This window comes from Nerophis ophidion, linkage group LG16, assembly GCF_033978795.1.
Source record: "Nerophis ophidion isolate RoL-2023_Sa linkage group LG16, RoL_Noph_v1.0, whole genome shotgun sequence".
Lineage (NCBI taxonomy): Eukaryota > Metazoa > Chordata > Actinopteri > Syngnathiformes > Syngnathidae > Nerophis > Nerophis ophidion.
In genome coordinates, this window is record NC_084626.1 from 52,085,280 (window position 1) to 52,112,779 (window position 27,500).

At 41.7% G+C, this 27,500-nt stretch overlaps 1 protein-coding gene across 1 annotated transcript in view; it reads left to right on the top strand.

The window, feature by feature from the left end:
• The window catches only part of kdm5ba (lysine demethylase 5Ba), an 85,766-nt gene extending 63,188 nt beyond the window's left edge, over positions 1–22,578 (top strand). Inside the window, exons 23-27 of the mRNA XM_061875487.1 lie at positions 1–338; positions 3,531–3,609; positions 3,667–3,854; positions 16,682–16,945; positions 21,733–22,578. The exon at positions 1–338 is cut by the window's left edge and continues 73 nt beyond it. Of these exons, the coding sequence (XP_061731471.1) occupies positions 1–338; positions 3,531–3,609; positions 3,667–3,854; positions 16,682–16,945; positions 21,733–21,870 (1,007 nt within the window). The 3' untranslated portion in view covers positions 21,871–22,578. The remainder of the gene's footprint in view (positions 339–3,530; positions 3,610–3,666; positions 3,855–16,681; positions 16,946–21,732) is intronic.
• Positions 22,579–27,500: the final 4,922 nt, after the last annotated feature.

Sequence of the window (27,500 nt, forward strand, 5' to 3'; positions counted from 1 at the left end):
AGCTTCTTCCTGCTGAGAACTCTTGTGCACTTACCGTCTGCGTTTGCCAAAAGTCGCCCTCGGGGGCCATGTTGCAGTGCGAGCTCTGTCGAGACGTTTTCCACAGCGTCTGCGTCGCCGCACACCCAGACTTCAAGTACGGCCAAGTCTGGCTTTGCCCGCTTTGCCAGCGTTCACGGAAGCCGCCCCTGGACAAGATCCTGCCTCTCTTGGCCTCGCTGCAGAGGATCCGGGTCCGACTGCCTGAGGGGGACGCGCTGCGCTTTCTCATCGAGCGGACGGTGCGATGGCAGCACAGAGTTCAGCAGGCCTGCACGGAAGGGTTGTTGGACAAAGTGGTAAGTGGGCGGAGCTACGCTTGCAAGGTAACACTGTACTTTGGCCTCATCCGACACCAACAACGCACTGAACCAAGTAAAATACTGACAGAATGTAGTATGAATGGAAGAATAGTTTGAATAGTGGAACGGTTTGAATGTTGACGAGTTAGAATTTCCAGGAAAACCGGAATTTGGTTTGGAAGTGTTAGTGTTAGTTTGAATGTCCAGGATGAGTGGAATGTGTTGATGTTGGAATGGTTTGAATATTCTGAAAAAAGTGGGAATTGGGCAACTTGTAAAAATGTCTAATTCATTTCAATGGGAACTTCCTGGAATTTTGGGAAAAGCGGGATTTAAAAGAATAAAGATTATGAGCATGAATGTCAAAAACTTAATTTTTTGTCCTGATGAAGAAGAAGAATTTGACGGTGGAATGTTTGAAGTGGGTTGAAAAATGTGGAAGGAGCTTGGAAAAATGATAGTGTGAATGTCCAGGATGAGTGGAATGTGTTGATGTTGGAATGGTTTGAATAGTCTGAAAAAAGTGGGAATTGGGCAACTTGTAAAAATGTCTAATTCATTTCAATGGGAACTTCCTGGAATTTTGGGAAAAGCGAGATTTAAAAGAAAAAAGATTATGAGCATGAATGTCAAAAACTTCATTTTTTTGTCCTGATGAAGAAGAATGATTTGACGGTGGAAGGTTTGAAGTGGGTTGAAAAATGTGGAAGGAGTAAAAATGGGAATCCCTGGAGTTTTTGGGGGGACTTGGAAAAATTATAGTTTTAATGTCCAGGATGAGGGGAATATGGTAAATGGGTTGTTCTTGTATAGCACTTTTCTACCCCTTTTTAAGGAGCCCAAAGCGCTTTGACAGTATTTCCACATCCGCCCATTCTCACACACATTCGCACACTGACGGCAGGAGCTGCCATGCAAGGCGCTCACCAGCACCCGTCAGGAGCAAGAGTCAAGTGTCTTGCCCAAGGACACAACGGACCTGACTAGGATGGTAGAAGGTGGGGATTGAACCAGTAACCCTCAGATTACTGGCACAGCCACTCTACCAACTTCGCCGAAGGTGGAATTGTTTGAATCGGTTGAAAAAATGTGGGAAATGTGGACGTTTTGAAAATGGATAATTCATTTTGAATGGGGAAAATGTCCCTAAAAACTGGAAATTTTAAGAAATCTGCAAAATTCCATCCATTTTCTACCGCTTATTCCCTTTCGGGGGCGCTGGCGCCTATCTCAGCTACAATCGGGCGGAAGGCGGGGTACACCCTGGACAAGTCGCCACCTCATCGCAGGGCCAACACAGATAGACAGACAATATTCACACACTAGGGACCATTTAGTGTTGCCAATCAACCTATCCCCAGGTGCATGTCTTTGGAAGTGGGAGGGGCCTATCCCCAGGTGCATGTCTTTGGAAGTGGGAGGGGCCTATCCCCAGGTGCATGTCTTTGGAGGTGGGAGGGGCCTATCCCCAGGTGCATGTCTTTGGAAGTGGGAGGGGCCTATCCCCAGGTGCATGTCTTTGGAGGTGGGAGGAGCCTATCCCCAGGTGCATGTCTTTGGAAGTGGGAGGGGCCTATCCCCAGGTGCATGTCTTTGGAGGTGGGAGGGGCCTATCCCCAGGTGCATGTCTTTGGAGGTGGGAGGGGCCTATCCCCAGGTGCATGTCTTTGGAAGTGGGAGGGGCCTATCCCCAGGTGCATGTCTTTGGAGGTGGGAGGAGCCTATCCCCAGGTGCATGTCTTTGGAGGTGGGAGGGGCCTATCCCCAGGTGCATGTCTTTGGAAGTGGGAGGGGCCTATCCCCAGGTGCATGTCTTTGGAGGTGGGAGGAGCCTATCCCCAGGTGCATGTCTTTGGAGGTGGGAGGAAGCCGGAGTACCCGGAGGGAACCCACGCATTCACGGGGAGAACATGCAAACTCCACACAGAAAGATCCTGAGCCTGGATTTGAACCCAGGACTGCAGGACCTTCGTATTGTGAGGCAGACGCACTAACCCCTCTCCCACCGTGAAGCCTGCAAAATTGTTTTTATTAATTGTTGAAAGGGAGCACACAATTTCGGAACAGTCTGAATATTTTGAAGTTGGAATTGTCTGAATCAAATAAAAAATGTGGGAGTTGTGGAACTTTGAAAAATGTACCATTCATTTCGATGGGAATTTCATGGAAATTTGGGAGTTTCGGGAAATGCTAAAACATTTGAATGCACTGAATGAGTATGTCTTGGAATTTTTCAAATCGGTCGAGAAACGTTGAAATAGTAACAATTTTAATTGAGAAATGATATTACGGAATTCCTGGAATTTCGGGAAAGCTGAGAATTTTTCCCGTTCAAAAACTTATTTTGTCCTGATGAAGAGGAATGATTTGACAGTGGAACGGTTAAAGTGGGTTGAAAAATATGGAAGGAGTAGTCGACAGAAAAAATGGGAATTCCTGGAATTTAAGGGGGGTTTGGAAAAATGATGGTTTGAATGTCCAGGATGAGTGGAACATGTTGAAGGTGGAATGGTTTGAATCGGTTGAAGAATGTGGAAGTTTGAAAAATGGCCAATTCATTTTGAATGGGAAAATGTCCTGGAAAACCTGGAATTCTGGGAAATCTGGGAATTTTTGGAATTAGTCAAGGGAAACATGAATATGCTGAACCGTTTGAAGGTGGAATGGTTTGAATCGGTTGAAGAATGTGGAAGTTTGAAAAATGGCCAATTCATTTTGAATGGGAAAAAATCCTGGAAAACCTGGAAATCTGGGAATTTTTGGAATTAGTCAAGGGAAACATGAATATGTTGAACAGTTTGAAGGTGGAATGGTTTGAATCGTTTGAAGAATGTGGAAGTTTGAAAAATGGCCAATTCATTTTGAATGGGAAAAAATCTGGGAAAACCTGGAACTCCGGGAAATCTGGGAATTTTTGGAATTAGTCAATGGAAACATGAATATGTTGAACAGTATGAAGTTTTAACTTTTTGAATCGGATGAAAAATGTGGAAATTAGAGGGGGTAAAAATCCGTAGCATTTACACAATTATCTGCTCACAAATTCCACCTGGTAGTTGCTTGAGCACACTGCAGCTAGGCCTGGATAGTCCCACGCAGGATTCTCACAGGAATGAGGCAACAGTACAGTGTTTCTTACCTACTGTGTGCTAGCATGGCTTTTATTGTTTAAATTCAATTTTGTTCCAGGGAAAACACGGCTCCAGAGTGTCCTGGCATCAAGAAGAGGACTCTTTCTACACAGAGCAGCCGAGTGTCCCCGTGCAGGGTGAGTCCCTCACACGGTCTGCTCCATGTTCCAGGCTCAATGTTGCGTTCTGCACAGGACTCGGCCCGCAGCTGGAGGAGCTGATGGTGGAGGGCTTCCTGCTGCAGGTCACGCTGCCTGAGACGGAGCAGCTTTACACCTACCTGCTGAGCAAACTGGCCCCGGTGCCCACTCACAGCGGCCCCTGCAGGACAAGCACGGACGATGAGAAGCTCAAGACGGAGCGCACAAAACTCCACAAGAAGGTATCGCACAGTGAGAGCTGTGTGTGTTTGGGTCATATTTTTAGAAACACTAATACAAAACCTCACAATAATGTCTGATTGAATGCTTATAACATTATGACAAACTGTATTGGGCTTCAACTTGCAGGCAAACGCCACTGCCTCCTATATTTAATATAGTCGATGCAACTTTTCTTCTCTATTGGGCTTCAACTTGCAGGCAAACGCCACTGCCTCCTATATTTAATATAGTCGATCCAGCCCTTCTCTATTGGATTTCAACTTGCAGGCAAACGCACCTGCCTCCTATATTTAATATAGTCGATGCAGCTCTTCTTCTCTATTGGGCTTCAACTTGCAGGCAAACGCCACTGCCTCCTATATTTAATATAGTCGATGCAGCTCTTCTTCTCTATTGGGCTTCAACTTGCAGGCAAACGCCACTGCCTCCTATATTTAATATAGTCGATGCAGCTCTTCTTCTCTATTGGGCTTCAACTTGCAGGCAAACGCCACTGCCTCCTATATTTAATATAGTCGATCCAGCCCTTCTCTATTGGATTTCAACTTGCAGGCAAACGCACCTGCCTCCTATATTTAATATAGTCGATGCAGCTCTTCTTCTCTATTGGGCTTCAACTTGCAGGCAAACGCCACTGCCTCCTATATTTAATATAGTCGATCCAGCCCTTCTCTATTGGATTTCAACTTGCAGGCAAACGCACCTGCCTCCTATATTTAATATAGTCGATGCAGCTCTTCTTCTCTATTGGGCTTCAACTTGCAGGCAAACGCCACTGCCTCCTATATTTAATATAGTCGATCCAGCCCTTCTCTATTGGATTTCAACTTGCAGGCAAACGCACCTGCCTCCTATATTTAATATAGTCGATGCAGCTCTTCTTCTCTATTGGGCTTCAACTTGCAGGCAAACGCCACTGCCTCCTATATTTAATATAGTCGATGCAGCTCTTCTTCTCTATTGGGCTTCAACTTGCAGGCAAACGCCACTGCCTCCTATATTTAATATAGTCGATGCAGCTCTTCTTCTCTATTGGGCTTCAACTTGCAGGCAAACGCCACTGCCTCCTATATTTAATATAGTCGATCCAGCCCTTCTCTATTGGATTTCAACTTGCAGGCAAACGCCACTCCCTCCTATATTTTATATAGTCGATGCAACTCTTCTCTATTGGGCTTCAACTTGCAGGCAAACGCCACTGCCTCCTATATTTAATGTAGTCGATGCAGCTCTTCTGTATTGGGCTTCAACTTGCAGGCAAATGCCACTCTCTCCTATAATTATTATAGTCAGTCAATGCAGCTCTTCTCTACTGGGCTTCAACTTGCAGGCAAACGTCACTGCCTCCTATATTTAATATAGTCGATGCAACTCTTCTGTATCGGGCTTGAACTTGCAGGCAAACGCCACTGCCTCCTATATTTAATATAGTCGATGCAGCTCTTCTTCTGTATTGGGTTTCAACTTGCAGGCAAACGCACCTGCCTCCTATATTTAATATAGTCGATGCAGTTCTTCTCTATTGGGTTTCAACTTGCAGGCAAACGCACCTGCCTCCTATATTTAATATAGTCGATGCAGTTCTTCTCTATTGGGTTTCAACTTGCAGGCAAACGCACCTGCCTCCTATATTTAATATAGTCGATGCAGCTCTTCTGTATTGGGCTTTAACTTGCAGGCAAACGCCACTGCCTCCTATATTTAATATAGTCGATGCAGCTCTTCTTCTGTATTGGGCTTCAACTTGCAGGCAAACGCCACTGCCGATGCAGCTCTTCTTGTGTATTGGGCTTCAACTTGCAGGCAAACGCCACTGCCTCCTATATTTAATATAGTCGATGCAGCTCTTCTTGTGTATTGGGCTTCAACTTGCAGGCAAATGCCACTGCCTCCTATATTTAATATAGTCGATGCAGCTCTTCTTTTGTATTGGCCTTTAACTTGCAGGCAAACGCCACTGCCTCCTATATTTGATATAGTCGATGCAGCTCTTCTTCTGTATTGGGTTTCAACTTGCAGGCAAACGCCACTGCCTCCTATATTTAATATAGTCGATGCAGCTCTTCTTCTGTATTGGGTTTCAACTTGCAGGCAAATGCCACTGCCTCCTATATTTAATATAGTCGATGCAGCTCTTCTTTTGTATTGGGCTTTAACTTGCAGGCAAACGCCACTGCCTCCTATATTTAATATAGTCGATGCAGCTCTTCTTCTGTATTGGGTTTCAACTTGCAGGCAAACGCCACTGCCGATGAAGCTCTTCTTGTGTATTGGGCTTCAACTTGCAGGCAAATGCCACTGCCTCCTATATTTAATATAGTCAATGCAGCTCTTCTCTACTGAGCTTCAACTTGCAGGCAAACGCCACTGCCTCCTATATTTTATATAGTCGATGCAGCTCTTTATTGGGTTTCAACTTTCAGGCAAACGCCACTCCCTCCTATATTTAATATAGTCGATGCAGCTTTTCTGTATTGGGCTTCAACTTGCAGGCAAACGCCACTCTCTCCTATAATTATTTTAGTCAGTCAATGCAGCTCTTCTCTACTGAGCTTCAACTTGCAGGCAAACGCCACTTCCTCCTATATTTTATATAGTCGATGCAGCTCTTTATTGGGTTTCAACTTTCAGGCAAACGCCACTCCCTCCTATATTTAATATAGTCGATGCAGCTTTTCTGTATTGGGCTTCAACTTGCAGGCAAACGCCACTCTCTCCTATAATTATTTTAGTCAGTCAATGCAGCTCTTCTCTACTGAGCTTCAACTTGCAGGCAAACGCCACTGCCTCCTATATTTTATATAGTCGATGCAGCTCTTTATTGGGTTTCAACTTTCAGGCAAACGCCACTGCCTCCTATATTTAATATAGTCGATGCAACTCTTCTGTATCGGGCTTGAACTTGCAGGCAAACGCCACTCCCTCTTATATTTAATATAATCGATGCAGCTCTTCTCTATTGGGTTTCAACTTGCAGGCAAACGCACCTGCCTCCTATATTTAATATAGTTGATGCAGCTCTTCTGTATTGGGCTTCAACTTGCAGGCAAACGCCACTCTCTCCTATAATTATTATAGTCAGTCAATGCAGCTCTTCTCTACTGAGCTTCAAGTTGCAGGCAAACGCCACTGCCTCCTATATTTAATATAGTCGATGTAGCTCTTCTTCTGTATTGGGCTTCAACTTGCAGGCAAACGTCACTGCCTCCTATATTTAATATAGTCGATGCAGCTCTTTATTGGGTTTCAACTTTCAGGCAAACGCACCTGCCTCCTATATTTAATGTAGTCGATGCAGCTCTTCTGTATTGGGCTTCAACTTGCAGGCAAACGCCACTCTCTCCTATAATTATTACAGTCAGTCAATGCAGCTCTTCTCTACTGAGCTTCAAGTTGCAGGCAAACGCCACTGCCTCCTATATTTAATATAGTCGATGTAGCTCTTCTTCTGTATTGGGCTTCAACTTGCAGGCAAACGTCACTGCCTCCTATATTTAATATAGTCGATGCAGCTCTTTATTGGGTTTCAACTTTCAGGCAAACGCACCTGCCTCCTATATTTAATGTAGTCGATGCAGCTCTTCTGTATTGGGCTTCAACTTGCAGGCAAACGCCACTCTCTCCTATAATTATTATAGTCAGTCAATGCAGCTCTTCTCTACTGAGCTTCAAGTTGCAGGCAAACGCCACTGCCTCCTATATTTAATATAGTCGATGTAGCTCTTCTTCTGTATTGGGCTTCGACTTGCAGGCAAACGCACCTGCCTCCTATATTTAATATAGTCGATGCAGCTCTTTATTGGTTTTCAACTTTCAGGCAAACGCTTCTCCCTCCTATATTTAATATAGTCGATGCAACTTTTCTTTATTGGGCTTCAACTTTCAGGCAAACGCTTCTCCCTCCTATATTTAATATAGTCGATGCAACTTTTCTTTATTGGGCTTCAACTTGCAGGCAAACGCCACTCTCTCTATAATTCATATAGTCGATGTAACTCTTCTCTATTGGGCTTCAATTTGCAGGCAAACGCCACTGCCTCCTATATTTAATATAGTCAATGCAGCTCTTCTCTATTGGGCTTCAACTTGCAGGCAAACGCCACTGCCTCCTATATTTAATATAGTCAATGTAGCTTTTTATTGGGTTTCAACTTTCAGGCAAACGCCACTGCCTCCTATATTTAATATAGTCAATGCAACTCTTCTTCTGTATTGGGCTTCAACTTGCTGGCAAACGCCACTCTCTCCTATAATTAATATAGTCGATGCAGCTCTTCTCTATTGCGTTTCAACTTGCAGGCAAACGCCACTGCCTCCTATATTTAATATAGTCAATGCAACTCTTCTCTTTTGGGTTTCAACTTGCAGGCAAACGCCACTACCTCCTATAATTAATATAGTCGATGCAGCTCTTCTCTATAGATAAAAATGGAGCTGTTAATGTCAATAACAAGCAATATGTTTGGAGGAGAAAAGGTGAGACCTTTAATCCCAGGAACAAAAGCGCCTTCTTGCAGTGAAACTTGCCAAGGGACATGTAAGCAAATATTAACATTGGTGTATACAGTGAAGAAAATAAGTATTTGAACACCCTGCTATTTTGCAAGTTCTCCCACTCAGAAATCATGGAAGGGTCTGAAATGTTCAAGGTAGGTGCATGTCTACTGTATGAGAGATAACCTAAAAAGAAAAATCCAGAAATCCCAATCTATGATTTTTTAACAATTTATTTGTATGATAAAGCTGAAAATAAGTATTTGAACACCAACATTAATATTTGGTAGAGTAGCCTTTGTTTGCAATTACAGAGGTCAAACGTTTCCTGTAGTTCTTCACCAGGTTTGCACAAAACTATGGGAGGGATTTTCGCCCACTCTTCCTCACAGATCTTCTCTAGATCAGTCAGGTTTCTGGGTTGTCTCTGAGTAACACAAACTTTCAAATCCCTCCAAAGATTTTCAATTGGATTTAGGTCTGGAGACTGACTAGGCCACTCCACAACCTTGATATGGTTCTTATGAAGCCACTTCTTGGTTTTCCTGGCTGTGTGCTTTGGGTCTTTGTCATGTTGCAAGATCCAGCCACGTCTCATCTTCAATGATCTGACTGAGGGAAGGAGGTTTTTGGCCAAAATCCCACAATACATAGCTGCAGTCATCCTCTCCTTAATACAGTACAGACGTCCTGTCACATGAGCAGAAAAACACCCCCAAAGCATGATGCTACCACCCCCATGCTTCACAGTAGGGATGGTGTTCTTGGGATGGTACGCATCATTCTTCTTCTTCCAAACACGCATAGTGGAATTATGACCAAAAGGGTCAATTTTGGTCTCATCTGTCCACAAAACGTTCTCCCATGACTCCTCTGGATCATCCAGATGATCATTGGCAAACTTAAGACGGGCCTTAACATGTTTTGGTTTAAGCAGGGGAACTTTCCGTGCCATGCATGATTTCAAACCATGACGTCTTAGTCTATTACCAACAGTCACCATGGAAACTGTGGTCCCAGCTCTTTTCAGGTCATTGACCAAGTCCTGCCCTGTAGTCCTGGGCTGATTCCTCACCTTTCTTAGCATCATTGAGACCCCAGCAGGTGATATCTTGCATGGGGCTCCACTCCGATTAAGATTGACCGTCATGTTTAGCTCCTTCCATTTTCCAATGATTGCTCCAACAGTGGACCTTTTTTCACCAAGCTGTTTGGCAATTTCTCCGTAGCCCTTTCCATCCTTGTACAATTTTGTCTCTGGTGTCTTTGGGCAGCTCTTTGCTCTTAGCCATGCTGAATGTTTGGGTCTTACTGATTGTATGGGGTGGACAGGTGTCTTCATGCAGCTAACCACCTCACACAGGTGCATCTGATTCAGGATAATTCAGTGGAGTGGAGGAGGACTTTTAAAGGCGGACTAACAGGTCTTTGAAGGTCGGAATTCTAGATGATAGACAGGTGTTCAAATACTTATTTTCAGCTGTATCACACAAATAAATTGTTAGAAAATCATAGATTTTAATTTCTGGATTTTTTTTTTAGGTTATCTCGTATACAGTGGACATGCACCTACTGTGAACATTTCAGACCCCTCCATGATTTCCAAGTGGGAGAACTTGCAAAATAGCAAGGTGTTCAAATACTTATTTTCTTGACTGTATATACTTTTGACCCTGCTCACATTTTCAGTAGAGCCATAACAAATTCATAAAAGAAGCAAACTTCATTAATGTTTTTTGTGACCTTCATGTATGTGCTCCAATCACTATCAGAAAAAAATAAAGAGTTGTAGAAATGATTAGAAAATCAAGACAGCCATGACATTATGTTCTTTACAAGTGTATGTAAACTTCTGACCATGCCTGTAGATTTTTTTGAGTAAAGTTTAGCTGCCGAAATTTTACCATAAAATGTACCATGTTTTTTTTTAAATGTATGCTGTAAATGGGAAAACAGTACCACTGTTTTTACTGTAAAACCTACGGTTGTTGTTATTACGTTGTATTCCATCATCGGCGGTCACTCGAACGAGTGTGACGGTCCTCCTGGTGGTAGTGTATCCCTTAATGGAGGATGGCTGTGTGTGACTTAGTTTAACGTGACTGGTGCACAGACAGTCACCACACAATCCTTGACAGAAGGATCCAGGGTCCAGTGGCATGGAGTCCAAGAGGACTGGGGACCCTTCACTGCTGCAGCCTTCTACCGCCATCCAGCCGTTGTGATAGTTCTTAAATCTACCGTCTTCCGCCTGCTCCGCTGTTGAGGTCTTCATCGTATCCCTGGCTAGGGGGCAGTCAGGTACTAGGCCACCGGGGGTAACCTCCTAGTGCCCCAAGACCCCATAGAGGAGTCTCCACTGCCGGATGCACTTTAACGTCATGCCCAGGACACAAATTTACATTTACAGTAATACGTTGTCCTCCAAGTGTGAGTCCATAGTTCTCGCCAGGAAAAGGGTGGAGTGCCATCTCAGAGTTGGGGAGGAGACCCTGCCCCAAGTGGAGGAGTTCAAGTACCTCGGAGTCTTGTTCACCCGTGAGGGAAGAGTGGATGGTGAGATCGGTGCGGCGTCTTCAGTAATGCGGACGTTGTACCGATCCGTTGTGGTGAAGAAGGAGCTGAGCCGGAAGGCAAAGCTCTCACTTTACCGGTCAATCTATGTTCCCATCCTCACCTATGGTCATGAGCTTTGGGTTCTGACTGAAAGGATAAGATCACGGGTACAAGCGGCCGAAATGAGTTTCCTCCGCCGGGTGGCAGGTCTCTCCCTTAGAGATAGGGTGAGAAGCTCTGCCATCTTGGCGGAGCTCCAAGTAAAGCCGCTGATCCTCCACATATTAAGGAGCAAGATGTGGTGGTTCGGGCATCTGGTCAGGATGCCACCCGAACGCCTCCCTAGGGAGGTGTTTAGGGCACGTCCAACCGGTAGGAGGCCACGGGGAAGACCCAGGACACGTTATCAATCATTCAATCAATGTTTACTTATATAGCCCTAAATCACTAGTGTCTCAAAGGGCTGCACAAACCACCACGACATCCTCGGTAGGCCCACATAAGGGCAAGGAAAACTCACACCCAGTGGGACATCGGTGACAATAATGATCCAGTGGGACGTCTGTGACAATAATGATTATGAGAACCTTAGAGAGGAGGAAAGCAATGGATGTCGAGCGGGTCTAACATGATACTGTGAAAGTTCAATCCACAATGGATCCAACATAGTCGCGAGAGTCCAGTCCAAAGCGGGTCCAACTCAGCAGCGAGAGTCCCGTTCACAGCGGAGCCAGCAGGAAACCATCCCAAGCGGAGGCGGATCAGCAGCGCAGAGATGTCGAGGCGGATCAGCAGCGCAGAGATGTCCCCAGCCGATACACAGGCAAGCAGTACATGGCCACCGGATCGGACCGGACCCCCTCCACAGGGGAGAGTGGGACATAGAAGAAAAAGAAAAGAAACAGCAGATCAACTGGTCTAAAAAGGGAGTCTATTTAAAGGCTACAGTATACAAATGAGTTTTAAGGTGAGACTTAAATGCTTCTACTGAGGTGGCATCTCGAACTGTTACCGGGAGGGCATTCCAGAGTACTGGAGCCCGAACGGAAAACGCTCTATAGCCCGCAGACTTTTTTTGGGCTTTGGGAATCACTAACAAGCCGGAGTCCTTTGAACGCAGATTTCTTGCCGGGACATATGGTACAATACAATCGGCAAGATAGGATGGAGCTAGACCGTGTAGTATTTTATACGTAAGTAGTAAAACCTTAAAGTCACATCTTAAGTGCACAGGAAGCCAGTGCAGGTGAGCCAGTACAGGCGTAATGTGATCAAACTTTCTTGTTCTTGTCAAAAGTCTAGCAGCCGCATTTTGTACCAACTGTAATCTTTTAATGCTAGACATGGGGAGACCCGAAAATAATACGTTACAGTAGTCGAGGCGAGACGTAACAAACGCATGGATAATGATCTCAGCGTCTTTAGTGGACAGAATGGAGCGAATTTTAGCGATATTACGGAGATGAAAGAAGGCCGTTTTAGTAACGCTTTTAATGTGTGCCTCAAAGGAGAGAGTTGGGTCGAAGATAATACCCAGATTCTTTACCGTGTCGCCTTGTTTAATTGTTTGGTTGTCAAATGTTAGAGTTGTATTATTAAATAGAGTTCGGTGTCTAGCAGGACCGATAATCAGCATTTCCGTTTTTTTGGCGTTGAGTTGCAAAAAGTTAGCGGACATCCATTGTTTAATTTCATTAAGACACGCCTCCAGCTGACTACAATCCGGCGTGTTGGTCAGCTTTAGGGGCATGTAGAGTTGGGTGTCATCAGCATAACAGTGAAAGCTAACACCGTATTTGCGTATGATGTCACCTAGCGGCAGCATGTAGATGCTGAAGAGTGCAGGGCCAAGGACCGAACCCTGGGGAACTCCACACGTTACCTTAACGTAGTCCGAGGTCACATTGTTATGGGAGACACACTGCATCCTATCAGTAAGATAAGAGTTAAACCAAGACAGGGCTAAGTCTGACATACAAATTCGTGTTTTGATACGTTCTAATAAAATATTATGATCGACGGTATCGAAAGCAGCGCTAAGATCGAGGAGCAGCAACATAGATGACGCATCAGAATCCATCGTTAGCAATAGATCATTAGTCATTTTTGCGAGGGCTGTCTCCGTCGAGTGATTTGCCCTGAAACCGGATTGAAAGGTTTCACATAGATTGTTAGACGCTAAGTGTTCATTTAACTGCTCCGCAACAATTTTTTCGAGGATTTTTGAAATAAAGGGAAGGTGAGACACCGGTCGGTAGTTTACCATGAGGTCAGGATCGAGGTTAGGTCTTTTAAGAAGAGGATGAATAACCGCTTTTTTGAATGCTAGGGGAACAGTGCCCGAGGAAAGTGATAAGTTTATAATATTTAGCACTGATGGACCTAATAATACAAAGAGCTCCTTGATCAGTTTCCCTGGAAGAGGGTCAAGTAAACATGTTGTTTGTTTTATTCCATTTACACGTTGTAACAATTCCTCTAATGTTATTTCCTCAAAACGAGAGAAACTATTTTGGAGGGCAGTATCCGCCGTATATACAATCGTGTCAGTGTTAATAGAACCCCATTGTAGCTGGGACGCATTGTCTTTAATCTCCTTTCTAATGACTTCAATTTTCTTACTAAAGAATTGCATAAAGTCATCAGCTGAGTGGGTGGAGCTACTGGAAGGAGTCCCTTGTTGGGTTAGCGATGCTACCGTACTAAACAAAAATTTAGGATCGTTTTTATTGCGGTGGATGAGATTTGAGTAATAATTAGCTTTAGCTAAGGTAAGCATGCGTTTATAAGTTATTAAACCATCACTAAATGCTTGATGGTGCACCTCAAGTTTAGTCGTGCGCCATTTGCGTTCCAGCTTTCTGCATAATAATTTCTGAGCTCTAGTTTCTTCTGTAAACCACGGGGTGCGCTTTTTTGGAGCCTTTTTTAACTTTAGCGGTGCTATGTTATCAATGGTTTCGCGCAGGGCGTCGTTAAAGTTGTTAGTGAGGTTATCAATAGAGCCCACATACTTTGGGAATGGTGCCATTACCGAGGGCAGTAGGTCAGCAAGAGCTGTCGTTGTGGCCGTATTAATGTTGCGGCTGCTATAGCAGTTATTATTATTATTAGTTTGACGAACATGCGTCTGAACCTCGAATTTTATAAGGTAATGATCGGACAATACTTTAGTATACGGGAGTATCGTAACTTTGGAAGCGGTGATACCCTTGACAAGCACTAAGTCTATCGTATTACCGTTGCGATGCGTGGGTTCATTTATTATTTGTGTGAGACCACAGCTATCAATTATAGTCTGGAGCGCTACGCACGGTGGGTCCGATGGGGTATTCATATGGATATTAAAGTCCCCCATTATGATTATATTATCGGCGTGTGTCACTAGATCAGCAACGAACTCTGAGAATTCATTGATAAAGTCCGAACAGGGCCCTGGGGGGCGGTAGATAACAGCCAGGTGTAGAGGCAGCGGTGTGACAGACCTCATAGAAAGCACCTCAAACGATTTATATTTATTATTTATGTTAGGACTAAGGTTAAAGTTTTCGTTGTATATTAGTGCGACCCCCCCACCCCTTTTAAGCGGACGGGCAATATGCGCATGTGTAAAGTTAGGAGGACATGCCTCATTTAGCGCAAAAAAGTCGTTTGGTTTAAGCCAGGTTTCACTGAGACCGATGACGTTAAGATTGTTGTCTCTGATGATATCATTAACTAACAACGTTTTGGGAGACAATGATCTTATGTTTAAAAAACCTATATTATAGGTAGTGGGCTGTTTTAGGGAATTTTTGATCAAATTATCCGTAGTAGCAATATTAATAATGTTGTGTTTATTATGCCCAGTGCATTTAGTATAGTTACGACCATATCTAGGAATTGATACGACGGGAATGTTCCGATTGTTTGTTTGTTGCTTTGATAAACTGCACGCATCATGGTTAGCCTCCTCAGTAACGGGGATTTTCCGATTGTTTGTTTGTTGCTTTGATAAACTGCACGCATCATAGTTAGCCACCTCAGTAAAACACATGTCCAACTCTGAAACACTCAAAGCAGAAAAAACTTGTTCTAATTTAACTGACTCCTTACCCAGACCAGTAGTCTCGCATTTTCCATCTAAATCCGTCTTCAGGGTGGAGGGAAGTGGTGTTCTGTGGGGATTAGCCTTCTGCTTTGTTTTTAGCCCCGCTCGGCATCCGCGTTTCCGAACACACCGCTGGCGTCTGCTCCGTAGACGGCCCCCGCTGCTACTAGACTCCCCTGCTTCACAGGCCGCTGGATGTAGCCGCCGATGTATCCCCATGCTAGTTAGCATGTTTAGCACGCCCGCGTCTATCAGTCCAAAACGGCCCGATGTGTCCATATCCAGAAGTGTCTGGCGGTCGTACGTGATCACGGAGTGACCACGATGCGAGCCAGCCATGAAGTCTGCAGAACTGTCCGGCATTTCCGCCAAATGTTCCATCTTTAGCAAGAGCACCGCAGTGTCGCAGCCCGTCTACCATGAATTGATTAACGTGGACCCCGACTTAAACAAGTTGAAAAACTTATTGGGGTGTTACCATTTAGTGGTCAATTGTACGGAATATTTTGGGGTCGCAGGGGGCGCTGGCGCCTATCTCAGCTACAATCGGGCGGAAGGCGGGGTACACCCTGGACAAGTCGCCACCTCATTGCAGGGCCAACACAGATAGACAGACAACATTCACACTCACATTCACACACTAGGGACCATTTAGTGTTGCCAATCAACCTATCCCCAGGTGCATGTCTTTGGAAGTGGGAGCGCCCCCTGCGACCCCAAAAGGGAATAAGCGGTAGAAAATGGATGGATGGATTGTACGGAATATGTACTGTACTGTGCAATTTACTAATAAAAATATCAATCAATCAATCAACGTTTGGAAGATTATGTCTCCCAGCTGGCCTGGGAACGCCTCGGGATCCCCTGGGAAGAACTGGACGAAGTGGCTGGGGAGAGGAAAGTTGAGGCTTCCCTGCTTAGGCTGCAGCCCCCGCGACCCGACCTCGGATAAGCGAAAGAAGATGGGTGGATGGAATTTTTACTTTGTACAATTTGATGGTGGCAGAGGGGTTAGTGCGTCTGCCTCACAATACGAAGGTCCTGCAGTCCTGGGTTCAAATCCAGGCTCGGGATCTTTCTGTGTGGAGTTTGCATGTTCTCCCCGTGAATGCGTGGGTTCCCGCCGGGTACTCCGGCTTCCTCCCACTTCCAAAGACATGCACCTAGGGATAGGCCCCTCCCACTTCCAAAGACATGCACCTGGGGATAGGTTGATTGGCAACACTAAATGGTCCCTAGTGTGTGAATGTTGTCTGTCTATCCGTGTTGGCCCTGCGATGAGGTGGCGACTTGTCCAGGGTGTACCCCGCCTTCCGCCCGATTGTAGCTGAGATAGGCGCCAGCGCCCCCCGCGATCCCAATAGGGATTAAGCGGTAGAAAATGGATGGAAAAATGGACAATTTGATGGATAAGTTGCTTCAAAATCATGAGTCAGGCAGATGTTTAAGTACCTATTTTGATGTTTGGAATGTGTGATAATATAATATTGGTTGCAATATTAGAATAAGTTTAAAATACGATATCCCACAAAGTACATGTATTTTTTTCTGTCAAAATAGAAAGTTGACTACATTTAGAAACTACTACTAGACACATGGTCATTCCAGGCCTTTGCAGGCCACATAAAACAAGGTGGCGGGCCAGACGTTCAACCATCCTTGCTTTGCTCCTGTGTGTCCGTGCAGACTGCAAGCTGTGCTCACAAAAGAGAGTCCGGGAGCGTTCACAGCAAAAGGACCAAGCGGCGCAAGGAAAGCTCGGAGTCCCAGCACCCCGAGAAGGCCAAGAAGTGTTGCAAGAAGAAGTCTAGCAGGAGCAGCGAGAAGATCAGGAGGAGCTGCTCTCCCACGAACCCAGCGTCTGAACCTGCTGCATCCACCTCGGACTCTGACGAGGAGGACTACTCCTTGTGTGCCGCGCCGTGGTGCCGGGAGCCGGAAGGAGACGAGGTGCGCTCGCCACACACACACACACACACACACACACTAGCATTTCGTACCTTCTTGAGACCTCTGAAAAAAGCCTACCTCTTTAGGACCAGCCTTTCTACATATATAAAGATTTGTATTTACAACATGAATAATACATACATACTATGCAAATATATAAATAAAAAAATGTTTGAGATTCACAAGAAAAGGTCACAATTTCACAAGAAAAAAGGCGTTTTAATAAGAAAAACTGAACATTTCTGCAATGTTATGATCAAAGTTGGAATTTTACTCTTAAAAGTCAGTTTTACGTGTATAACTTCAAATGTTGGCAATTTTATGAAAATAGTTGTAATTTTATGAAAAACTTTAAAATGTTGGCAATATTACAGTAATAATCGGGATTTTACCTGGGGAAATGATGATAGAAGTCATAATTTTACTCCAAAAAATTCCCTATTTTACAAGAACAACAAAAAATGGCAATATTGTGATAAAAGTCAGAATTTTGTATGACAAATGTCAGCATATTGTATTAAAAGTAATAATTTTACATTAAAAAAAGTAATACTTTTACGAGAAAATATGTCAATATTACAGGAACAGAAAGAATATGAGAAATGGTTCCCAATTTTATAAGAAAAATTTCTACACAGAGAGACTAATTTTCGTTAAATGTATTTGTTTTAAAGTTTTGTTTTTGTAATTGTTTTTTAATCTTCTTTATTTACTTCAAGGTATTACAATGTCTCTATATACATATTTATTTTATTTGTTTATTAATTTTGGCCAAAGGGGGCGAATTTCAATATCATTCACACATTTGTTATTACATATGTTGGCCAGAGGGGGAGCACTACAAATTTTTACACACACTTGTTATTTCATATGTTGACAGACAAACAAGTCACGGACCACACAGACCGCACTTAGGGCAACCCAGCTGTAGAAGCTAACTGTTAATGGCTACTATAGTCTTAGTTGCGTAAATAATTTGTTATATGGGACGCAGGTTGTCTTACATCAGCACCGGAAGTCGTAAAATCAGATGTTCACCTGGCGGGTTTTTTCGGGGATGAATAGGGAAATCCTTCTTTAGCTTGTTTTATCATCTGCCTTTGCAAAAGCCTGTCAGTGTTTACTTTTGTATGCACATAAAACCAACAAAAAAATCCTGACTTTGGAGCAATGTTCATAGACTGTAGTATTTGGCTCTCTATTTGATGCAACGGTTTTAATAATTTTACATAAAAAAGTCATAATTTTACATCAAAATATTGCAATATTACAGAAACAGAAATATGAGAAGGTGTTCCCAATTTTATAAGAAAAAAGTCGACACATTGTGAGAAACACTCATTTTAGTTAATTTGTTATGATTTTTTTGTTTCTAGTTTTTTCATCTTCATTATTTACTTCAAGTTATTGCAGTATGTCTCTATATACATTATTTAACTTTTACTTTTGTTTACTTTTGTATGCACTTTAAGTTAACCAAAAATCCTGACTTTGGAGCAATGTTCACAGACTCTAGTATTTGGCTCTCTTAGATGCAATGGTTTTAATAATTTCACATAAAAAAGTCATCATTTTACGTGAAAATATTGCAATATTACAGAAACAGAAATATGAGAAAGTGTTCCCAATTTTATAAGAAAAAAGTCGACACATTATGAGAAACAGACTAATTTTAGTTCATTTGTTAAGATGTATTAGTTTCTAGTTTTTTAATCTTCATTATTTACTTCAAGGTATGGCAGTATGTTTCTATATACATTTTTTTACTTTTACTTTTGTATGCACATTAAATCAAGCAAAAATCCTGACTTTGGAGCAATGTTCACGAACTCTAGTATTTGGCTCTCTATTAGATGCAATGGTTTTAATAACTTTACATAAGTCATAATTTTACGTGAAAATATTGCAATATTACAGAAACAGAAATATGAGAAAGTGTTCCCAATTCTATAAGAAAAAAGTCGACACATTTTGAGAAACAGACTAATTTTAGTTCATTTGTTATGATTTGTTTGTTTTTAGTTTTTTAATCGTCATTATTTACTTCAAGGTATGGCAGTATATTTTACTTTTACTTTTGTATGCACATTAAATCAAGCAAAAATCCTGACTTTGGAGCAATGTTCACGGACTCTAGTATTTGGCTCTCTATTAGATGCAATGGTTTTAATAACTTTACATAAGTCATAATTTTACGTGAAAATATTGCAATATTACAGAAACAGAAATATGAGAAAGTGTTCCCAATTCTATAAGAAAAAAGTCGACACATTTTGAGAAACAGACTAATTTTAGTTCATTTGTTATGATTTGTTTGTTTTTAGTTTTTTAATCGTCATTATTTACTTCAAGGTATGGCAGTATATTTTACTTTTACTTTTGTATGCACATTAAATCAAGCAAAAATCCTGACTTTGGCGCAATGTTCACGGACTCTAGTATTTGGCTCTCTATTAGATGCAATGGTTTTAATAATTTTACACAACAAGTCATAATTTTACGTGAAAATATTGCAATATTACAGGAACAGAAATATGACAAAGTGTTCCCAATTTTATAAGAAAAAAGTCGACACATTTTGAGAAACAGACTAATTTTAGTTCATTTGTTATGATTTGTTTGTTTCTAGTTTTTTAATCGTCATTATTTACTTCAAGGTATTCGGTATGTCTCTATATACATTTTTTTTACTTTTTTGTTTACTTTTGTATGCACTTTAAATTAACCAAAAATCCTGACTTTGGAGCAATGTTCACAAACTCTAGTATTTAGCTCTCTATTAGATGCAATGGTTTTAATAATTTTTCATAACAAGTCATAATTTTACGTGAAAATATTGCAATATTACAGGAACAGAAATATGACAAAGTGTTCCCAATTTTATAAGAAAAAAGTCGACACATTTTGAGAAACAGACTAATTTTAGTTCATTTGTTATGATTTGTTTGTTTCTAGTTTTTTAATCGTCATTATTTACTTCAAGGTATGGCAGTATATTTTACTTTTACTTTTGTATACACATTAAATCAAGCAACAATCCTGACTTTGGAGCAATGTTCACGAACTCTAGTATTTGGCTCTCTATTAGATGCAATGGTTTTAATAATTTTACATAAGTCATAATTTTACGTGAAAATATTGCAATAGTACAGAAACAGAAATATGACAAAGTGTTCCCAATTTTATAAGAAAAAAGTCGACACATTTTGAGAAACAGACTAATTTTAGTTCATTTGTTATGATTTGTTTGTTTCTAGTTTTTTAATCGTCATTATTTACTTCAAGGTATTCAGTATCTTTCTATATAAATTTTTTTACTTTTTTGTTTACTTTTGTATGCACTTTAAATTAACCAAAAATCCTGACTTTGGAGCAATGTTCACAAACCTTAGTATTTGGCTCTCTATTAGATGCAATGGTTTTAATAATTTTACACAACAAGTCATAATTTTACATGAAAATATTGCAATATTACAGAAACAGAAATATGAGAAAGTGTTCCCAATTTTATAAGAAAAAAGTTGACACATTTTGAGAAACAGACTAATTTTAGTTCATTTGTTATGATTTGTTTTCAAGGTATGGCAGTATATTTTACTTTTACTTTTGTATGCACATTGAATCAAACAAAAATCCTGACTTTGGAGCAATGTTCACGGACTCTAGTATTTGGCTCTCTATTAGATGCAATGGTTTTAATAATTTTACATAAGTCATCATTTTACGTGAAAATATTGCAATATTACAGGAACAGAAATATGACAAAGTGTTCCCAATTTTATAAGAAAAAAGTCGACACATTTTGAGAAACAGACTAATTTTAGTTCATTTGTTATGATTTGTTTGTTTCTAGTTTTTTAATCGTCATTATTTACTTCAAGGTATTCGGTATGTTTCTATATACATTTTTTTACTTTTTTGTTTACTTTTGTATGCACTTTAAATTAACCAAAAATCCTGACTTTGGAGCAATGTTCACAAACTTTAGTATTTGGCTCTCTATTAGATGCAATGGTTTTAATAATTTTACACAACAAGTAATAATTTTACATAACAAGTCATAATTTTACGTGAAAATATTGCAATATTACAGGAACAGAAATATGACAAAGTGTTCCCAATTTTATAAGAAAAAAGTCGACACATTTTGAGAAACAGACTAATTTTAGTTCATTTGTTATGATTTGTTTGTTTCTAGTTTTTTAATCGTCCTTATTTACTTCAAGGTATGGCAGTACATTTTACTTTTACTTTTGTATGCACATTAAATCAAGCAAAAATCCTGACTTTGGCGCAATGTTCACGGACTCTAGTATTTGGCTCTATTAGATGCAATGGTTTTAATAATTTTTCATAACAAGTCATAATTTTACGTGAAAATATTGCAATATTACAGAAACAGAAATATGACAAAGTGTTCCCAATTTTATAAGAAAAAAGTCGACACATTTTGAGGAACAGACTAATTTTAGTTCATTTGTTTGTTTTTAGTTTTTTAATCGTCATTCTTTACTTCAAGGTATTCGGTATGTCTCTATCTACATTTTTTTACTTTTTGTTTACTTTTGTATGCACTTTAAATTAACCAAAAATCCTGACTTTGGAGCAATGTTCACGAACTCTAGTATTTGTACTCTCCATTCGATTCAATGGTTTTCCGCATTTGGACCATGATTTATGTCCTAACTTGTTCCCCGATCCTCTTATGGATGCTACTTTTCATTGTTGATGTTTCAAGAAGGGTAAAAAGCCACTTCCAGTCCCTGATGTTGACTCTGTCCTTGAAGGTGAACTGGGTCCAGTGCGACGGCAGCTGCAACCAGTGGTTCCACCAGGTGTGCGTGGGTCTGTCTGCGGAGCGTGCCGAGAAGGAAGACTATATTTGCATAAGCTGCACACAGCCAGACTTCCACAGGGGGCAGTGAAGAGCGAGCAGTGACGTTGAAGGATCACACCCGAACTCTTTACCCTTTACTTGTGGCTTGTCCCTTTTAGCAACCACGGGTGCTAATCACTGCTCCCCCGCGTTGCAAAGTCTGACACCTGGCTGCTCGTCCACTTAGTCCTCACCCACAACCCAGAACGTTCCACCACAAATCTTTTTTCCAGAAGCAAGAAGGCAGGGATTTTTCAATTCAAATCACACTTTAGACCTTTTTTTTTCCCTCCCCTGGTGTTTGGAGGATGGGAGCAAAGTTCTTAACACAACATTCTTTGTCAAAGCAATAACTCAATGATTCTGCTTCCATTCCCAGTGTGGAAGTGAAACCTTGGGAAATCCACTTGATGAATTTGACCTTCAATGTTGTCTCCGATGAAGAAGGTAAATGAAATTGACTTCAAGTCTGCAGGTTCCATTTGTGGAAAACAGTTTTTTTTTGTCAGCGTTTAGTGAGACTCGAGCGTCACAAGGAGAGAATGAGCGGTCCGACATGAAAGGAATGTACATTTTATTTTTTTGGGGTGTGCTTTTCCCTCTGAGAGTTAGTTTGGACGGACTGTGTTGGGATTTAGATTTCAACACAGGTTGTGTGATTTATTTGCCACGGGTATATGACCTTTTTTCTGCTCTTTTGGTTAAATAATATAATATGTTGCAGTTTGCGATTTAAAATAAAAATGTTTGTTCCAAATGTCTGTAATAACTTCTTTTATCTCCCTCTATATAGGTGTGTGTCCCTCTCTCTCTTATTCCATCTAGATGTATATACAAACCCCGTTTCCATATGAGTTGGGAAATTGTGTTAGATGTAAATATAAACAGAATACAATGATTTGCAAATCCTTTTCAAGCCATATTCAGTTGAATATGCTACAAAGACAACATATTTCATGTTCAAACTGATTAACATTTTTTTTGTGTGCAAATAATCATTAACTTTAGAATTTGATGCCAGCAACACGTGATAAAGTTGGGAAAGGGCATGTTCACCACTGTTACATCACCTTTTCTTTTATTTGGAACATCCCACAGGTGTGCAGGCTAATTGGGAACAGGTGGGTGCCATGATTGGGTATAAAAACAGCTTCCCAAAAAATGCTCAGTCTTTCACAAGAAAGGATGGGGCGAGGTACACCCCTTTGTCCACAACTGTGTGAGCAAATAGTCAAACAGTTTAAGAAAACCTTTCTCAAAGTGCAATTGCAAGAAATTTAGGGATTTCAACATCTACGCTCCACAATATCATGAAAAGGTTCAGAGAATCTGGAGAAATCACTCCACGTAAGCGGCATGGCTGGAAACCAACATTGAATTCAATCCTTCAGACGGCACTGTATCAAAAACCGACATCAATCTCTAAAGGATATCACCACATGGGCTCAGGAACACTTCAGAAAACCACTGTCACTAAATACAGTTCGTTGCTACATCTGTAAGTGCAAGTTAAAGCTCTACTATGCAAAGCGAAAGCCATTTATCAACAACATCCAGAAACGCCGCCGGCTTCTCTGGGCCAGAGATCATCTAAGATGGACTGATGCAAAGTGGAAAAGTGTTCTGTGGTCTGACGAGTCCACATTTCAAATTGTTTTAGGAAATATTCGACATTGTGTCATCCGGACCAACGGGGAAGCGAACCATCCAGACTGTTATAACTGAACTTACACATCAGTGAAGGCACCATTAATGCTGAAAGGTACATACAAGTTTTGGAACAACATATGTTGTCATCTAAGCGCCTTCTTTTTCACGGACGCCCCTGCTTATTTCAGCAAGACAATGCCAAGCCACATGCATCACGTGTTACAACAGTGTGGTACTTTCCTGGCCCGCCTGCAGTCCAGACCTGTCTCCCATGGAAAATGTGTGGCGCATTATGAAGCGTAAAATACGACAGCGGAGACCCCGGACTGTTGAAGGACTGAAGCTCTACATAAAACAAGAATGGGAAAGAATTCCACTTTCAAAACTTCAACAATTAGTTTCCTCAGTTCCCAAACGTTTATTGAGTGTTGTTAAAAGAAAAGGTGACGTAACACAGTGGTGAACATGCCCTTTCCCAACTACTTTGTCACATGTTGCAGCCATGAAATTTCTAAGTTAATTATTAATTGCGAAAAAAAAAAAAGTTTGAGTTTGATCATCAAATATCTTGTCTTTGAAGTGGATTAAAGTAAATATGGGTTGAAAAGGATTTGCAAATCATTGTATTCTGTTTATATTTACATCTAACACAATTTCCCAACTCATGGAAACGGGGTTTGTATATATATATATATATATATACACAGTCGTGATCAAAAGTTTACATACACTTGTAAAGAACATAATGTCATGGCAGTATCTAATAGAGTTTCCAATACTTTCTACAACTCTTATTTTTTAGTGATGTAGTGATTGGAGCACATATTTGTTGGTCACAAAAAACATTCATGATGTTTGCTTTTATGAATTTATTATGGCTCTACTGAAAATGTGACTGGGTCAAAAGTATACGTACAGCAATGTTAATATTTGCTGACATGTCCCTTGGCAAGTTTCACCTCAATAAGACACTTTTGGTAGCCTTCCATAATCTTCTGCTTGAATTGTTGACCACTCTTGAAAAAATTGGTGCAGTTCAGCTAAATGTGTTGCTTTTCTGACATGGACTTGTTTCTTCAGCATTGTCCACACGTTTAAGTCAGGACTTTGCGAAGGCCGTTCTAAAACCTTCATTCTAGCGTGATTTAACCATTCCTTTGCCACTTTTGGGGTCATTGTCCTGTTGGAACACCCAACTGCGCCCAAGACCCAACCTCAGATTGTCCTGAAGAATTTGGAGGTAATCCTCCTTTTTCATTGTCCCATTTAAAGCAGCAGTTCCATTGGCAGCAAAACAGGCCCAGAGCATAATCCTACCACCACCATGCTTGACGGTGGGAATGGTGTTCCTGGGATTAAAGGCCTCCAAACATATTGCTGCGGCCAAACAGCTCCATTTTTGTTTCATCTGACCACAGAACTTTCCTCCAGAAGGTAACAGTTCGAGATGCCACCTCAGTAGAAGCATTTAAGTCTCACCTTAAAACTCATTTGTATACTCTAGACCAGGGGTGCCCATTACGTCGATCGCGAGCTCCCAGTCGACCGCGGGGGGTGTGTCAGTCTATCTCCAGCCAGGCTTTTAAAAAAAATAGACCTAAAAATGAGTGATCATCAATCTTCACCAAGACGTCACTTAAATGACATTCACGGTACCGGAGGGTCTTGTGAGATGACGCTGGCTGCTGCAAGATCATTATTATGAAAATATGACCGAGAGGAAGGCCAGAAACACTTTTTATTTCAACAGACTCTCGCGCCGTCCCTTCCGTCAAAACTCTAAAGGCCGACTGCACATTTCCTATCTTCACAATAAAAGCCCTGCTTCATGCTGCCTGCGCTAACTAAATACAGAGTCTGGGAAAGCTGGCGTGCACAAGTGATGTGCACGCCAGCTTTCCCAGACTCTTATTTTGTTAGCGCAGGCAGCATGAAGCAGGGCTTTTATTGTGAAGATAGGAAATGTGCAGTCGGCCTTTAGAGTTTTGACGGAAGGGACGGCGCGAAAGTCTGTTGAAATAAAAAGTGTTTCTCGCCTTCCTCTCTGTCATTTTTTCATAATAATGAAGTGGCAGCAGCCAGCGTCATCTCACAAGACCCTCGGGTGCCGTGAATGTCAATCAAGCAAGCTACGGAATTTGCCGCCAATGTTTTTCTTGTAAAGTGTATGGAAGCTGGATGAATTAGATGCCAAAAACCAACCACTTTCATGTGGTATTGTACAGAAAGGACAACTTTTTTTCTCCTCCATTTGAAAATGTGGGCGTTATCATCATTACTGTCTGATTCCAATCAATGCAAGTCATCAGAATCAGGTAATACACCAACTTATATTCTTGTCTTTGTGAAAGAAAGACATCTATATGTGTTACACATGCTTGTATTATCATTAAACACATTTAACTTGTTTACAAAAATGTCTCTTTCATAAATAAATAAATATAAATGATATATATAAATGAGGTAGATCCCCTCGAGTTGGTCAATTGAAAAGTAGCTCACCTGCAGAAAAAGTGTGGGCACCCCTGATCCAGCCTTTAAATAGACTCCCTTTTTAGACCAGTTGGTCTGCCATTTCTTTTCTTTTTCTCCTATGTCCCACTCTCCCGTGTGGAGGGGGTCCGGTCCGATCCGGTGGCCATGTACTGCTTGCCTGTGTATCGGCTGGTGACATCTCTGCGCTGCTGATCCGCCTCCGCTTGGGATGGTTTCCTGCTGGCTCCGCTGTGAACGGGACTCTCACGACTGTGTTGGATCCGCTTTGGACTGGACTCTCGCGACTGTGTTGGATCCATTGTGGATTGAACTTTCACAGTATCATGTTAGATCCGCTCGACATCCATTGCTTTCCTCCTCTCCAAGGTTCTCATAGTCATCATTGTCACCGACGTCCCACTGGGTGTGAGTTTTCCTTGCCCTTATGTGGGCCTACCGAGGATGTGGTAGTGGTTTGTGCAGCCCTTTGAGACACTAGTGATTTAGGGCTATATAAGTAAACATTGATTGATTGATTATCTTTGTCCATTTAATGTCATATGAAACAAACATTTGTTTGGCCACAACAACCAGCAATATGTTTGGAGGAGAAAAGGTGAGGTCTTTAATGCCAGGAACACCATACCCACCGTCAAGCATGGTGGTGGTAGTAATATGGTCCGGGCCTGTTTTGCTGCCAGTGGAACTGCTGCTTTACAGAGAATAAACAAGTCCCACTCGACCCCCGAGCGGCGCTTTTTGAGCCTACGGCATCCGAGGAAGAACGGGTGCAGGCAGAATGTTCACAGAAATGAGTGATGTGCTGGTAACCTCTCCCCGCAGGTCGTAGAAGAACGAGGGTGTAGTAACGTGCAACACATAGTCTCACAGCCCAGAGGACCACTCCAAAAGAGATCTCCCTCCTGCCTTCAACCGTCATGTAGATCTTCCAGACCTGCTTGACTGCTGTATGGTAGATCCTTGCTTGAGACCAGCCCGTTTTCTCCATGTTGTCCAATTTCTCTGGCTTGTTCTCAGCATCACTAGTTGTGTCCTTGAAATAAGTCAACTTTTTGATTTCGATCCCCGACTGACAGCCCCGGTGATTCTTACCTGTTTTGACCAAGATGACAAGACAACTCTTAAAGGACCGATGTTAACTGACCCGGAAAGCAATGGATGTCGAGCAGGTCTAACATAATATAGTGAGAGTCTAGTCCATAGTGGATCTAACATAATAGTGAGAGTCCAGTCCATAGTGGATCTAACATAATAGTGAGAGTCCAGTCCATAGTGGATCTAACATAATAGTGAGAGTCCAGTCCATAGTGGATCTAACATAATAGTGTGAGAGTCCAGTCCATAGTGGATCTAACAATAGTAGTGTGAGAGTCCAGTCCATAGTGGATCTAACATAATAGTGAGAGTCCAGTCCATAGTGGATCTAACATAATAGTGAGAGAGTCCAGTCCATAGTGGATCTAACATAATAGTGTGAGAGTCCAGTCCATAGTGGATCTAACATAATAGTGAGAGTCCAGTCCATAGTGGATC